The sequence below is a fragment of the Leptopilina heterotoma genome, unplaced genomic scaffold (assembly GCF_015476425.1).
Source record: "Leptopilina heterotoma isolate Lh14 unplaced genomic scaffold, ASM1547642v1 Lhet_129, whole genome shotgun sequence".
NCBI classification, from domain to species: domain Eukaryota; kingdom Metazoa; phylum Arthropoda; class Insecta; order Hymenoptera; family Figitidae; genus Leptopilina; species Leptopilina heterotoma.
This window is the reverse complement of record NW_025110847.1, coordinates 67120-84410: the sequence shown is the minus strand read 5'-3', so window position 1 is coordinate 84410 and position 17291 is coordinate 67120. Positions and strand designations below refer to the sequence as shown.

The window sequence follows — 17291 nt, the reverse complement described above, 5'->3', positions numbered from 1 at the left end:
GAAAAGTAGCTCAACAAGAAAGGCGTGTTCGAGACAAGGTCGCGGTCCAGAGAGACTGGAGCGGAGAAAGTATTTATCTCATTTCTCGAACGGTCGGATGCTCAGTTCTAAAGATCAGCGCACTCGAGTTATGTCACTATTACCCGAGGTTCTTTAATTATCGCGCTAACCATCGAAAGAGTAGGGAATGAAGAGAGCGTGCACACAACACTTGCTCAACCTAAAACTTTATAAATATCGTGCACTACAATCGTCTTCCATTTCTCTGACGTAAGGCCTCCCCTTTTGATCTTGATAAGAAAACAAGTATTTTTAACCCGCTCCAAATTGTTCTTGCTAATCCGTGAGCAGCTCGTTATTATTGCTGACAATGCGAACTGGTGTAATGCATGTTGCAAACCTAGAGCAATTATCCGCCAATTAGGAAAATAGTTGGAAATTTCAATATGTATTCTTAATTAGAGAATCGAAATCAGTTAAATGAAACATTCCCGACAAGAAAAGGTTCTTTAAACAATATTTTTTTTGCAAAAAATAGTATTTTCTGAAGAATAGTTTGTGAATGTACTTATGCAAAATTTTTGGACATAATTTTACCGAACTAACTGCATGAAAATTGCGACCAACTGATGAGAACATTGTTTGCTTACGATTTTCGCAGAAAAAAAAGAATTTCAAGGGAGCATGAATTATTTCCCAACCAGAATTTCATAATTTACGCAAAGCTCCTAGTCAGCCCTAGTTTTACTTATTCTGGTAGACGAAAATCATCTTTTAAAAAGAAATTACATCAAATATTAATCAATTTATTATTTTTAACTATTATTTATTAATGTCGATCAAATTTTATTTAAAAAGATTAAATGAAATTGCTAATTTACAATGAGAACTTAATTTACTTACGATTTTCGCAGCAGAAAATAAGAATTTCAAAGGAGCATGAATTGCTTCCTAACAGGAAGTTCATAATTTACGGAAAGCTCCTGGTTAGCCCTAGTTTTACTCATTCCGGTCAACGAAAATCGTCTCAAAAGAAGAAATTTCATCAAAAAGTAAAAAACCAATGACTTTTTTGACCTAGAAATAAAAATTCCTAAGTAGCAACAGTTGTTTCCAAATCAGAATAACCTCCTTCACAAAAAGCTCCAGTTTAGCCTTAGTTTTACCCAACTCCGCAATTGAAAATCAATCGTCAATTTCAAAAAACAATAAAAAAAAGTGCCAAATTCAATTATTCGTGCAGGAAACAATATTTTCGTCGTCAGAAACAATAAGGAAGAAATTAAATTATTTCATCTCTTCACAATCGAACATATATACAGTTTATAATTCATTTTCTTTTCATTTTCTATTCATTCAAATGTATAATTCGTTATGGTAATACACTCCGTGGATTATCTGGCGTCGTATGTCACTGACCATAAGCTGAGCTTGAATAATAGATACCGTATTCGCGATTATTACACCGTCATAATCCTTTCGCTGGGAGGGTAGGGGTGAAGGGAGGACTTATAAATTCATACATGAGTTGCATTTCCAAAGGTTTAAAATGAGCTCCCGTATAATATACAATAGCAACTCAGGCACTTATACATTTCTGGAGGATATTATGTTCGTAAATAATATTAAATTGTGTTTGCTTCTCTCCTTTTGCTATTTATAAACAACTTAGGTTCTATTCACAATCTCAAGCTTTATTCTCACAGTTGTTTTTTTCAGTTCACAATTTTCCTCCTCCAATCCTTAGGGTTTAAAATAATTTTTAGGTTTTTGGAAATAATTGTAATTTGGAAGTATTGTCACGAAGAAGGTTACGGCTAATGTGGAGCTTTTCTTTCAAAATTAAATTTTGATTTAGAAACAATTTAAAAACTAGGGCTAAACTAGAGCTTTTTGTCAAGAATGATGATTTTTATGCACAATTCTCTAATTGGAACAGATTTTGACGAAGAAGATTCAGTAAAACTACGGCTAATGTGAAGCTTTTCTTTCAACACTAATTTTTGATTTAGAAACAATTCAAAAACTAGGGCTAAACTAGAGCTTTTAGTCCAGAATGGCAATTTTTGTGCATAATTCTCTAATTGAACCCGATTTTTATGAAACACGTTCAGTAAAACTACGGCTAATGTGGAGCTTTTCTTTCAAAATTAAATTTTGATTTAGAAACAATTAAAAAACTAGGGCTAAACTAAAAATTTTTGTCCACCCTGACAATTTTACATATAATTCTCAAATAAGACCAAATTTTCACGAAGCAATACCTATAAAACTAGGGCTAACCTGGAGCTTCTCTTTCATCACTAAATTTTGATTCAGAAACAATAGAAAACTGAAGCTAAATTTGGTGAACAAAACGAGTCCACGCGGATAGTTTGACAAAGAACACCGTTCAATAAGAACACAGCTTCTTAATAAGTAGAGTAAAAGTAAACTATATAATATCACTGCAAAGAAAATAAATTTTCAAACAGATTAAAGTACTGATAGGAGCATTGTAATAGTATTAAAATATTCAAACAAGTTTATCGGGACTTTTATCAAAAGGATGAAAAAAGAACGATTTGATAGTGAAAAGAAAATTTTTCATTATGCAACTTTTATTTTTTGATAATGACGCAGATAATGTTGAATAATAGAAGCTTCGAGAGAGTGATGCTGAGTGTGTGTTTCTCTTATACATACAAAGTTGGCTTCATTGTTAACTGGTCAGTGCCACCCACAATCATCAGTTACTTTCTTTCTATGAACTCGAGTTAAATTACTGCGATGCCTACTACAACGTCGCAACACGAGTGTATCTACCTATATACAGATGGAGATTATATTATACGTAGAAATATAAATATACACGTGTAGGTACGAGTTATATCTACCATTTGTTCCTCTCCACCAAAGATTTACTACACAGGTAGAATTTTTTTGTTAATTTTTTGCAAATTTTTTTCAAACTTTTTCTACTTTTTTCCTAATTTTTTCAAGAAACATTTATTAAAAGATCATCGAATTTTAATTTTTTTTTGAAAACTAATTTTTTGTGCGATTTTTGAGGAAAAAAATAGGAGCCAAGGAGGAAATGTTATTCTATTTGGACAAAGAGATAATTGTTTGTAATAAGCTCCATGTTAGCCCTAGTTTTACTAGTGCTGATTGGCATAAATTAAAAAATTTTAAAAAGCAACCATAATTGATAATTTTTAATAATTTATTAGTTTTGGTCGCAGATTTATTAACTGTAGTTAAATTTTATTAAAGGGAGTGAAAACATAATTAATTTTCAGTGCGAGGACTTAGTTTTCTTATGATTTTCACAGAAATAATTAAGTATTTTAAAGAAGCAACAATTATTTTCTAACCAGAATTTCATAATTTACAAAAAGCTCCTAGTTAGCCCTAGTTTTACTTGTTCTAGTAGATGAAAATCGTCTCCAAAGAAGAGATTACATTAAATATTAATCATTTTTAACTACTATTTATTGATTTCTTTCAAATTTGCTTAGAAAGAGTGAAAAAATTTTAAGTTTACATTATGAGAACTTAATTTTCTCACGATTTTTGCAAAAGAAAATAAGTATTTTAAAGGAGCAACAGTTGTTTCCGAACAGGAATGTCCTGCCTTGTCGAAAGCTCCAGTTAAGCCCTAGTTTCACTCATACTAGTTCACAATATTTAGAAATTCAAACAAAAGTAACTGAATATAATTTTCAACCATTATTTATTAATATCGATCAAATTTATTAGTTTCTATCAAAATTTGCATAAAATTAGTGAAAAAATTGTTGAATTACAGTTTGAGAATTTATTTTGATTACGATTTTCGTAGAGGAAAATAAGTCTTTTAAAGAAGCAGTACTTGTTTTCGAATCAGAATTTCATAATTTACAAAAAGCTCCTAATTAGCCCTAGTTTTACTAATTCTGGTTCCCAATAAAGTATCAAAGAGTAAAAAACTACATAATTTAGTAAAGAAAATGTTAACATATAATAAGAAGTAGAAAAAATATTTTAAAAAGTATTTAAAAAATAGTGAAAATCGTAAATAAATTGGAAAATCCAAAAAAATGAGCAAAAAATAGTAAAAATCTTGACCACTCACCAGGATATCCCTCGGGAATAACGATTTCGGGTCCAACTTTAATGTCGTGCCTGTAACGGTGCATCAGCAATGTTGCAGTGACCCTGAGTGACCTTTGCTGTTGTTTATAGAGCAAAATAGGCCTGCCACCGCCGCCTTCGACTCGCACGACTCGCGGCAGGGAAAATCTGTCCAGGAATTCACGTAGTGGCATAAAACCAACGCCAGAACTCGCAACGTCTGCCGTTGCCTCACGTGAACTTGGCAAGGAATCTTCGCCAGTTCCGGTAGCGTCGCCGCTCGAGAGCGTTGAGAATTCACCACTCGATGACATGACAAAACGAAAACAACACACACTTCTTTTTTTTTCTCTCTAAATTATTATTATTATTCACTCGAAACGTTTAAAATTTCTCAGTTCTTGGTAAATTCTTTAATGGTAAAACTATCCAAAGGGCCACCGCAATGGTTCACTGGGACACATCGTAACATCAATTTACGTCCTTTCCTTTTTACCGTTTTCCACATAACAATCGTTTACTTTTTCTTTTTATCACAATCCTTGGCGAGGTTTCCCATCTCAAGCGAAATGCCAATGTCAAACTGTCATCTGCAAAAAAAGGAATGAAATTCATTTTTATTACTTCCTTGATGTACTTTGCTTTTATGTGGGGGAAATGTTTTTCTTAAGCAGGGGAAGAATTATTATTTTGGTTTTTGAAGGAGCTGAAGAATTTTCTTAATCATATTAAGCCTGGTAATCGAAAGCTCCATGTTAGCCCTAGTTTTAGTTGAGAAATTAGTCGAAAATCGATATTTATTTATTTCAGAAAAAAGCTAAAAATCACGTTTTTGGGTCAAATTTCACAATTTAGGGTGATTTAGAGAAAAACATGGAATGATATCAAGAAGCTTAAGAATTTTCTTAATGATATTAAGCTTGGTGATCGAAAGCTCCATGTTAGCCTTAGTTTTGATGTAGAAACTAAGCGAAAATCGAGATTTGTTAAAGAAAAAGTGCAAAAAGCCCATTTTTGGGTCAAATTTCACATTTTATGGTAATTTTGCGAGAAGCATGGAATGATATTCAAGGAGAAGAATTTTATTTAAAAAATGTGATTTCTATTAAAAAATTTTATTCATACTCAAATTTTGCAAAAATTAAGATTCTTTCACTATTTTGAAAGAAACACAGAGTTATATCAAGAGGTTCAAAGCATTTTTTCAAAGTTAATATGTTTAGTAATCGTAAGCTCCATGTTAGCCCTAATTTTGTTGGAGTTATTAAGCAAGAATCAAGATTTTTATTATTAATTTAAATTTTTTATTGAGATTTTGCAAGAAATAAAGAAAAATTTTAAAGGAGCTGAAAAATTTTCTAGAAGTAATATTTATTTGTATATATAAATAATTAAATTCTCGTAGAATTTTCTAATAAAAATTGATTTAAAAATGAATTTAAGTTACTAAATTTTATTTGTTTTCAGATTTTAAAAGAAACAAAAAATTATGTTGACAAATCTAAATCAGTTTCTTAATGCTAGTATGTTTAGTAAATGAATGCTTCTAGTTAGCCTTAGTTTTATTACAATTTTCTCATTAATTATAATTTGTTTTGCAATTTTGCAAGAGATAATAAAAAATTTTGAAGAAGCTGAAATTTTTTTTTAAAAATAACAAGTTTTTTAAGACAAAGCTCCACAATAGCCCTAGTTTTACTGAATCTGTTTCGAAAAAATCGATTTGAAAAAAAGAAATATACGTGAAAATCGTCAAGGTGTACAAAAGCTTCAGTTTATCCCTAGTTTTTTAATTGCTTCTAAATAAAAAATTAGTATTGAAAGAAAAGCTCTACTTGAGCCCTAGTTTTACTGAAACTTGTTCATAAAAATCAAGTTTAATTAGAGAATTGTGCTTAAAAATCAACAGAGTGGACAAAAAGTTAGAAATTAGTCCTAGTTTTATATGGGATCTAAATAAAAATTTATTTTTGAAAGACATGCTCCATATTAGCCCTAGTTTTACTAAACCTATTTCTTTTAAATTAAGATTAAATAGACAGAAAAGGCAAAAACCATCATATTAGATAAAAAGCTTCAGATCAGCCCTAGTTTTCAATTGTTCCTGAATCAAAAATTAGAGTTGAAAGAAAAGCTCTAGGTTAGCCCTAGTTTTACTTAACTTTCTTTATGATAATTAAGTGCAATTAAAGAAAAAAATGTAAAAAATGAGGGTGGACAAAATGTTCCAGTGTAGCCCTACTTTTTCAATTGTTTTCGAATCGAAATTTCGTTTTTCAAAAACAGCTGTAGTTTAGTCCTAGTTTGTACTTGTTTCCATATAAAAATTGAGTACTTAAAAAAAAGCTCCATACCATCTTTAGTTTTTCTAAATCACTAAAACTACGGCTAATGTGGAGCCTTTCTTTCAAAACTAATTTTTGATTCCGAAACCATTGAAAAACTAGGGCTAAACTGGAGCTTTTTGTCCACCCTGACAATTTTTCCGAATAATTCTCTAAACTTACTCAATTTTCAAAAAGCAGATTCAGTAAAACTAGGGCTAAACAGGAGCTTTCTGTCCAGCTTACGTTCCTTGCTAAGAAAATCTCCACAACTTCTAGTGAGCCTTCAAGAGCCTTTAACTCCAACACATTACAGTCGGTGCATCACTAATAATATATTCTTTTGGAATGCTTTGACGGCATGACGGAAGACAAAATGCAGATGCATGTATATATGTGACAAAATTATGTATTCAGAAAGGTAAATAGAAGGAAAAAAGGGGAGAGGGAAGTGGAGGAAGGTTGAACGACCAGAGAAGGAATTCGTCATTCAAAGAAGCGAAAAGAATTGCGTTCCCTGTTTTGCATTTTATTTCTTTTTTCTTCATTGTAATATACATAATGTTGAAATTAGCTGATGAAATAATTGCAATTTTTTTTCACAATGATGTAGCTTCAAAAGAATTTTAATGTTTTACAAAATAATATATGCATTTATTACAACATTATTTAGTTTATTATTCTTTTTTTTATTGTTTACATACTTTTCTACATCCTATCAATAACTAAAACTGTTCTTTTAAGTTATTTTTTTGGTTGCAATTTTCATGAAATATATTTAGTAAAACTAGGGCTAAGTAGGAGCTTTCTTTTAATTGCGAAATTTTGTTCTGGAAACAATTACCGCTCTTCCTAGGCTCTTAGTTCATTTTGCGAAAATCGTCAGTAAAAAAATATATTTTTGGTAAATATATAGGTATTATTTTCTCAAAAATAGAATAAAATAGAATGGAAGTTTCTAGAGAAAAAAAATAGAAAGTAAAGTAGAAAATTAAGAAAAGAAATGTAAAGCAAATTTCTAGAAAATAGAAAAAGGAAATAAAAAAGAAAATATAAATAAAAACAAAAGTGGAGGAAAAAAGGAATGAGGAACAATATTCTAAAGTGTCTATTAAGGACAAAGTTTGATAAAGGAGGCAATAAAGATGATGATGCTATTAGAAACGATGATGATATTAATAATCATAGTGATGTTCTTAATGTCCTTTTGACCATCGTTGTAATGATACCGGGGGTTAATAATAATAATAATGATGATGGTGATGATCTTGGAGACCTTATTATTAATAATAGTGACAGCAAAATGAACCAAGAAGCTGATGAGTATAGGCTACTGATAAAAATTACTAATCATAATGTCGATCCTTACATTCTAAACATGACAATAATGAACCTAATGATAATCAAAAAATTTAATTCCCTCCCATGGTATATTATTTCCATATATAATTTTTTTTAAATTTCTCTTTACATCATTTTCTTAAGTTTATAATTTCTGAGAATAAAATAATTTTTGCTGATGAATTCCGTAATTTTTTTACTTTGCATAAAAAAATCCCCCAGGAGATTGGATGGTATATTTTTGCTAAAAATTAAGAGGAACTAAAGGAGGAACCATTGCTTTTTGGGTAAAATTTCATGAAGGGCTAAAAGCTCCAGGTTAGCCCTAGTCTTTTATTTGTTTACGAAGAAAAATTTTGTTTTAAAAGAAAAGCTCCATATTAGCCTTAGTTTTAGTGTTTCAATAAAACTAGAGCTAATATGGAGCTTTCGATTACCAAGCTTAATATCATTGAGCAAATTCTTCAGCTCAACTTCACATTTGTCAAATTACCATAAAATGTGAAATTTGACCCAAAAATGTGCTTTTTACTCTTTTTCTTTAATAAATCTCGATTTTCGCTTAGTTTCTCTGTTAAAATTAAGGCTAACATAGAGCTTTCGATTACCAAGCTGATTATGATTAAGAAAATTCTTCAGCTCCTTTAATATCATTCTCTACTTTTTGCAAAATCGTCGTAAAATGTGAAATTTGACCCAAAAATGTGCTTTTTACTCTTTTTTTTAAATAAATCTCGATTTTCGCTTAGTTTCTCCATTAGAACTAAGGCTAACAAAGAGCTTTCGATCACCAAGCTCAATATCATTGAGAAAATTCTTCAGCTCCTTGAATATCATTCCTATCTTTTCGCAAAATTACCATAATATTCGAAATTTCACCCAAAAACGTGATTTTTAGCCTATTTCGGTAATTAATCTCGATTTTCGCCTATTTTCTCTATTAAAACTAAGGCTACCATGAAGCTTTTACTTGATAAACTTGTTATCTTTAAGAATATTCTTCAGCTCCTTCAAAAATTTTCTTTACTTCTTGCAAAATCGCAATAAAAAATAATAATTAATAATGAAAATCTTGATTTATGTCTAATTACTTCTAAAAAACTAAGGCTAACATGGAACATTCAATTACTAAGCTTATAAGCTTTAAAAAAATGGTTTAAATTTATCAAAATAATTAATTTTTTTTTTTAAATCGTAAAAAAATAAATTTGGTAATTGAAAATCTCGATTTTTGGTTAATTTCTCCATTAAAATTAAGGCTAACATGGAGCTTTCGATCACCAAGCTTAATATCATTAAAAAAATTCTTCAGCTCCTTGAATATCATTCCATATTTTTCGCAAAATTGCCATAAAATTCGAAATTTCATCCTAAAACGTGATTTTTAGCCTATTTCTGTAATTAATCTCGATTTTCGCCTAATTTCTATATTAAAACTAGGGCTTACATGGAGCTTTTACTTAATAAACTTGTTATCTTTATTAAGAATATTCTTCAGATCCTTTAAAATTTTTCTTTAACTTTTGCAAAATCGCAAGAGAAAATTATAATTAATAATGAAAATCTTGATTTTCGCTTACTTACTTCTATAAAACTAGGGCTAACCTGGAGCATTCAATTACTAAACTTATAAGCTTTGAAAAAGTGGTTTCGATTTATCAAAAGAATTAATAATTTTTTTCAAAATCGTAAAAAAATGAAATTTGGTAATTTAAAATCTCGATTTTTGGTTAATTTCTCCGATAAAATTGCGGCTAACATTAAGCTTTCAATTACCAAGCTTAATTTCTTCTAGAAAATTTTTTATTTCTTGCAAAATCGCAATCATTTGGTGAAATTGAATAGAAATCAGAATTAAAATTTAAAAAATTGAATAAATTGAAATTGAAAAAATTAAATAAATTGAATTTAAAAAAATTGAAGTTAAGAAAATTGAAATTTAGAATTCAAGTTTAAAAACAATTAAAATTAAATAGGTTAAAAGAATAAAATTTAAAAACCATAATCTAGAAACAAATTCGATAATGAAATTATCGTAAAAATATAATAGTTTTGAACATAAAAATCATTGTTAACGATCCATTTGAAGCACAATATAGCCAAGTGTCTGTGGAGAAAAAAAAGACCATCAAATTTCCATCCAATTTCCTCAAATACTGGCTATATAATGTAATTCAAGACCACTTTTTCAGTGAGCCATTAAAATGAAAAACAACTCGTTTAACTTAGAGAAGTATTGAAGGTCCATTAACCAGTGTTTACAATCAGTTTTTCCATGCTATGGAGAAAGAGAGTCTTGTTACTTTTGCATGCGCAGCAAAGTGGCTTTTGTCTCTCTATACATAGAGTGACTTGCATATGACGTGTCACGGTCACGCTTTTACACATTACAACTTATTACGAACATGGCATATATACATACGTATACACGAAAGATGAGAATATTAATAATCCATATGTGCAAAAGATTGCAAAAGATACACACAACCTGTGTGACGTGTGGAATGTCTGCATTCTTCGGACATATATGAATCTTTCTCTCTCTGTTTTCTTTTCTTTCCTTTTTTTCAATTTTCTTCATTTAAAATTTAAAAAAATTAAAAAATTTAAATTATTCATTTTTCTTTGTCCATTTGAATGAGAAAGGAAAAATTATAAATGTGATGAAAAATTATTTAGCGTGATTTTAGAGTAATTTAGCGTGTGTTTAGAGTGACTTAGTGTTAAGTTAGAGTAATTTAGAGTAACTTAGCGTTTGTTTAGTGTGTCTTAGTGTTAAACAAGTAACTTAAAGTGTTCTTAGTGACATTTAGCGTCAAATTAGAGTAAATTAGCGTCTTTTTAGAATATAGCGCGATTTTAGAGTAATTTAGCGTCCCTTGAATGAGAAAGGGACCAAGGGGCTATTTTAACGTGATTCTAGAGTGATTTAGCGTGACTTTAGAGAACTAATGGACCGTAAAGGCAACTTAGCGTGAGTTTAGAGTAACATACTGCAACATTAGAAAGCTAAAACACTTTATGATTAATTAAGCGTGATTTTTGAAAATTTGAGCGTGACCCTAGAAGTCGTAAGTAGCGTCGATTTAATTTAACGTGTTTTTAGCGTCCCCTGAGTGGAAAAAGGACCGATTGATAAATTTTGCGTGATTCTGGAATTATTTAGCGTGATCTTGAAGAACTAATGGACCGAAAGATTAATTTAGCGTGAGTTAAGAGTAATTTAGCGTGTGTTTAGAGTAATTTAGCGTGTATTAAGAGTGATTCAATTAGTGTCAACTTAAAGTAAATTACTGTCCTTTTAGAATTAATATAGCCCTATTTCAGTGTGACTTTAACTTCCCCTGAATGAAAAAAGGACCGAATGGTTTAGAGTACCTTAGAGTGTGTTTAGAGTGACTTAGTGTGACTTAGTGTTAACTTAGTTTAGCATAGAACGATCTTACTATAATTTAGCGTCAATTTAGAGTGAATTAGCGTCGTCTTATAATTAAAATAATGCTAGTTAAGTGTAACTTAGCGTATCCTTAATAAAAAAAGACCGAAGGATCAATTTTTCGTTATTCCGGAATTATCAAGCGTGACCTTGAAGCACTAATAAACTGAAAGGTTAATTTAGTGTAAGTTTAGAGGAACTTGGTGAAACATTAGAGAACTAAAACACTGTAAGATTAATTAACGCTGTAAGATTTAGCGTCAACTTAGAGTAAATTAGCGTCGTTTTAGAATATAGTGTGATTTTAGAGTAACACAGCGTCCCCTGAACGAAAAAAGGACCGAAGAGTTTGTTTAGCGTGATTCTAGAGTAATTTAGCGTTATCTTGGAGAACTAATGGACCGAAAGATTAATTTAGCGTGATTTTAGAGTAAATTAGAGTGAGTTTAGAGTGACTTAGTGTTAGATTAAAGTATGTTAGAATGATCTTAGTATAATTAAGCGTCAATTTAGAGTAAATTAGCGTCGTTTAGGAATAAATATAACGTGATTTTAGAATAACTTAACGACCTCTAAATGGAAAAAGGACCGAAGGGTTAATTTAGCGTGATTATAGAGTAATTTAGCGCGACCTTGAAGAACTAATGGAAAAGTTAATTTAGCGTTATTTTAGAGTTACTTAGTGAAACATTAGAGAAATAAAACACTGTAAGATTAATTTAGCGTGATTTTTGAAAATTTTAGCCTGACTCTACAAATCTTAAGTACCGTGGATTTAATTTAGCGTGCTTTTAGAGCAACTTTGCCTGACCTTAGAAATTGAAACAACCGTTAAATGAAATAAAAATCTTAAAAAGTCCGTTAAAAGCGTGATTTTAGAGTAATTTAGCGTTTTCTGAGTGAAAAATGATTGTACAATTATCTAAACTTGATTTTTTTCAAACATACAATTAGTGTCATTTAAAGTAAATTTAAAGCGTCAATTAAAGCGTCTTTTGAATGATTTTAGCGTGTTATACAACAATTTAGCGTGAATAATTTAGCGTTAATCTTTCAAAATCTTAGAGGAACTTTAGCGTGTTTCTAAAATAATTTAGCGTGATTTATAATCAGTCAATTTTTCGTCATTTTTTATTCCTTTTAGGGTCAATGTTTTATCAATTTTGAGTTTATTTAGCGTTAAATTAGAGTCAATTAAGCTTCAATATAGCATTAAATTTGAGTCAATTTAGATTCCACTTAGCGTCAATATAATATCAATTTAGTGTCAATTTACAGCCAATATAGCGTCAACTTTGAGTACATTTAGTGTCAAATTAGAGTCGATTTAGTGTCAATATAGCATCAAGTTTGAGACGATTTAACGTTAAATTTAAGTCAATTTAGCGTCAATGTAGCATCAATTTAATGTTGATTTAGCGTTAATTAAGCTTTCAATTAAAGTTTGAAATGAGTCCGTTTAGCGTCAAATTAGTGTCGATTAAGCGTCAATATAGCATTAATTTTGAGTCGATTTAGCGTTAAATTTGAGTCAATTTAGTGTTAATTTAGCGTTAATTTAGGTTCAATTTCAATTTTCAAATAAGTTCATTTAGCGTCAAATTAGAGTCGATTTAGCGTCAATATAGCATAAATTTTGATCATTTGAGTCAATTTAGAGTCAATTTAGATTAATTTCAGCGTCAATATAGTATTCATTTGGAGTCTATTTAGCGTCAATTTAGCGTCTCTTACAGAATCTTAAAGTGAATTTAGCGTGTTTCTAAAATAGTTCAGCGTGATTATTATAATTTATAATATTATTTAAAGTAAAAAAGCGTCATTTTAGCGGAATATTAGCGTGATTTTAGCACCATTAAAGCGTCATAATAGCGTCAATCTAGCTTAAATTTAGACTTCCTTACATTCTTTTTACCGTAACTTTAGCATATTTCCAAACCAAGTAAGCGTGATTAATTTTTCCATTAACTATAAATTTATTATTTCCAATTTACATGTTGTGTAAAATTTTTCATTTTTATATAAAAATGATATAATCTTATTTATAATTATAGTTTTATTGCTTTATAACACGCTATAACTTTCATATTAAATTCTCTTTCGAAGGAATTTGTTTTCTAGTTCTTTTTATTTATATATTTATTTTTTCTCTATTTTTAAATTTTATATATATATATATATAAGTGTGTGTGTTTGTTTTATTTTTATTAATATAAAAATCAACATACCAGTTGATTATTCATTAAAATATATAGACTCTCGTGACACGAATGCGAAATCTAATTGCTGTCTTAACGATACGTGTGAGCTAATCAGACTGGAACTCATGGTTTTTTTAGGGTAATAAGTTTTCAATGATCGCCAAAGGAAATCGTGCTTTGAATTTAATATCGCCAATCATAGAAAAATAGAGTTGTTTTTATTTTTTATAAAAAAATTTCTTTTTATATTTCTTGAAATAAAACAAATATAAACAAAAGAAAAAAAAATTTATATATTATACTCGTTATTTCTTCCTTGTAAAAATGTGTAAATAATTATAAATAATAATGAAAAGAAGGAAAAATAATTTTCAATAAAATCAAAAATAGGAAAATTTGTTAGTTTTCTATTTTCTTCCTTTTGTTTTAAACATTTTTGTATTTTAATTCTGATTTTTGGAATCATTTAATATAAATTAATTAATAGTATTAGATAGAATTAAATGAAGTATTTTAGAAAAATTATTTCATTAATTTGTAATTTAATTTATTTTGTTTGAATATTTATAGTTAAAGGAGGTCCAACCTTGACTATATTTTCCTAATAATAATAAATAATAATAATAGTAATTAAAAAAGTTAAATTAATTTACTGAAAACGAAAAAATAAATTTGAAAATTTAAAAAGCCCGCGTTACAAATATTTTCCAGAGGGCGCCATTGGCTTTCTCGCAAGTGGTAATATTTTAGATCAAATAATTATAATAATAATAATATTAATATGTATTATAAAATAATAATTGTGGGGGTCCAACCTTGACTATATTCTCCTATATAATTAATTAATTTTACTAAAATACTGAATTCCAAAATTTCTACCATTAATTTTTTTTTTTATTTAAAAATAAAATTCTTTATTCACACAAAAATTTCGAATTCATTTCCGTTAAAACTATAACAAAAATTACCTAATATTCTTCTATCCAGTTCACTTTCAATTCTTTTTATTTCTGGAAAAATTAATTAATAAATAATTTTTAATAAAGCTGGGACTTGAAAATTTTTTCAAATATAGTTAATTCCTTATGATTGCAATATATATTATACAAAATAGAGAGAAAAAAAAATTGCGATTTCACTTGAGGAGAGATTGGTTTTTATAATTAACCAAGTTCTTTTTTTTTCATTATCTAATTCAATCATCGTGTTAACCAGGAACGCACAGGATTTCACTTTCGTGCGCCACATGTAACGTAACTTTAATCCTTCGAGCGTGGAGAGTACCTGAATCCTTAAAAATTAATCGCTCGCAATTTTTGATATCAAAATAATAATCGGGAAACTCGATAACTAAAATTTTATTTTATGTTAATTAAAATAATTATAATAATAATAATAATAATAATAAAAATTTTATTTTATTTATTCTATTTATTTATACATTCTGACTCTAAATATAATATAATAAAAATAATTAATAATTATTAATTACTATCATTATTTTTATTAATAATAATTATTGTCATTAATATTGTTTTTATTATTATTTTATTATTATTATTATTATTTTTATTATTATTATCACATTTTTATTATTACTTCAATTATTATTACAATAATTCTATGCAAGATATTACCACTTGTGAGAAAGGCAAAGGCGCCCTCTGGTAATAAATTTTTGCGCGGGCTTTTTAAAAACTTAAAATTTATTTTTCCGTTTTTTGTCAATTGATTTGATTATTATTTTCATTACTTTAAAATAAATGAAAGTAAAAAATAATAATAATAATAACAATAATAATAATCATTATTATTATTTTTTATATTATAAAAAAATTATTATAATTATTATTATTTTTATTACTTATAAACATAGCAAAAAAAATATTTTCTAATTATAAAAATAAATATAACAATAATATAAAATAGAGAGAAGTAAATAATAAAAATAAAGATAATAATAAAAATAATAATAATAATAATAATAATAGTAATAACAATAATAGAAAAAAGTGGAGTTTCTTCGATTTATCGTCAACAGAGAAAGTTAACTCGCAATTAGACCGATTAAAATTGAGTATGATTTTGCTTGATTCATTTATGAGTAAAAAAATTCGCGCTCTTACTTTTCAGATGGACCATCAATATTCAATTAATATACTACAGATGTCACTTAATCAGAAATTTTAATTAATAATTAATTAATCAGTAAGTGTGCGACAATTAATTTCTTTATCCAATTTTTTTCAACTATTAAAATTTTAAGTAAAATTATTTTTTAAAAAATAAGAACGAATTTTCTGTAAAATTACTTTTTGATAATCAAAAAATTTCCGGGAAAATTATCTTTTGATAACAAAAAAAAACTGCCGGTAAAATTAGTTTTAATAGAAAAGTAATAAATACAATAACAAAAAAAAATCAGTAGAAAAATTATTTTTAGTAAAAAAAAATACTAGAAAAGTTATTTCTAGTAAAAAAAAATTACTAGGAAAATTATTTTCAGTAAAAAAATAATAGGAAAATTATTTTTGGTAAGAAGAAAATTTTCGGTAAGTTTAGTTTTTGTAAAAAAATTTATTTGTAAATAGTTTTTAATAATGAAACATTATATTCAGTAATAACATTTCTTTTTAATTTATTTTTAATAAAACATGAATAATGAAAACTTTTCGCTAAAATTGTTATGAATAGTGATAAAAAGTTTCAGTAAAAATTATTTTTGAAACTTAAAATTTATCAGAAAAATTATTTTTAATACTTAAAAATTTTCAGTAAAATTATTTTTAATAATAAAAACTGTCCGGTAAAATTATTCGTATAATAAAAACAGTCCCGTTAAATTATTTGTATAATAATAATAAAGTAAAATTCCCACTAAATATATTTTTAATAATAAGAAATTCGCAGTCAAATTATTTTAAAAAATAAATAAACAACTTTTTCAAATTAATTATTTCAATAATAAATAAACAACATTTTCAAATTAATTAACAATTTCAAAATGAATGCAAACTTACCCCGTTTTTTTGTCTATTATAAATACTTCGAGTATCTCTTTAAATATCCCTGTCAATTTTTTTTCACATTCGACACTTACAACACTGAACTGATTTTGTAAACAAATAAAATTTTTCGAAAAAATCTCCTTCAATATTTTTTCGACGTAAAAATATTAATACAAACAAACAAAAATGTCCAATATTCAGAAAAACGTCTTTTTTAATCCTTTGTCAAATAAAAATAAATAAACAAAAAAAATTAATTAAAAGCAATAAATATAGGAGCAAAATTTATTATAATGTCAACAGAATTTTTTTTTCAATTTCGAAGTAAAAATATTATAATTGTCTTTCAATAATTTTTTTTAAATGTGTAAGTAAAAAAAAATTATAATTGTTTTTGCATAATTTTTACATTCTTGTTTTACAATTTATAAATGTGAAAAAAAATTTTAGATGGAAAAAAATATGATTCATAAAGTGGTTGTTTATTTTTATTATATATATATATATAGATATATATGTGTGTGTGTATTTGTATGTATGTAAAATAATTCACGTATAGCGCGTCGTAAGAAACGACTCGACTCTTCGGTCGAGATCGTGAGACTGACCGGACTAACCACACACAATCGTAGATGCGAGAGAGTACACTCAGCCGATTTTCTCTCTCTCCCCCCTCCCCCTAATCTAATATACGAATATAAAACTATATCAGTTTCTCTCGCGACAAGATTCATTCTCTTCTAAATTTTCATTTTCATTATTATTTCATCATCATTGTTATTGTTATTGTTATTTTTCTCATGATGAACACACAGCACTATTATTCTCGCACTTGTTTCTCTCGTTCAAAAAATTCTCAAATTCTTCGTGTGAAATCTTGAATAAT

General features: G+C 27.7%; 1 protein-coding gene across 2 annotated transcripts in view; it reads right to left on the bottom strand.

The window, feature by feature from the left end:
* LOC122512865 overlaps positions 1-16723 on the bottom strand; it is a 69780-nt gene extending 53057 nt beyond the window's left edge. Inside the window, exons 1-2 of one of the 2 annotated variants that reach the window (XM_043628969.1) lie at positions 16418-16723; positions 4097-4685 (exon numbers count right to left, since the gene is read on the bottom strand). In XM_043628969.1, the coding sequence (XP_043484904.1) occupies positions 4097-4409 (313 nt within the window). In that variant the 5' untranslated portion in view covers positions 4410-4685; positions 16418-16723. The remainder of the gene's footprint in view (positions 1-4096; positions 4686-16417) is intronic. The other variant, XM_043628968.1, reaches the window with a different exon arrangement.
* Between the last annotated feature and the right edge of the window lie 568 nt (positions 16724-17291).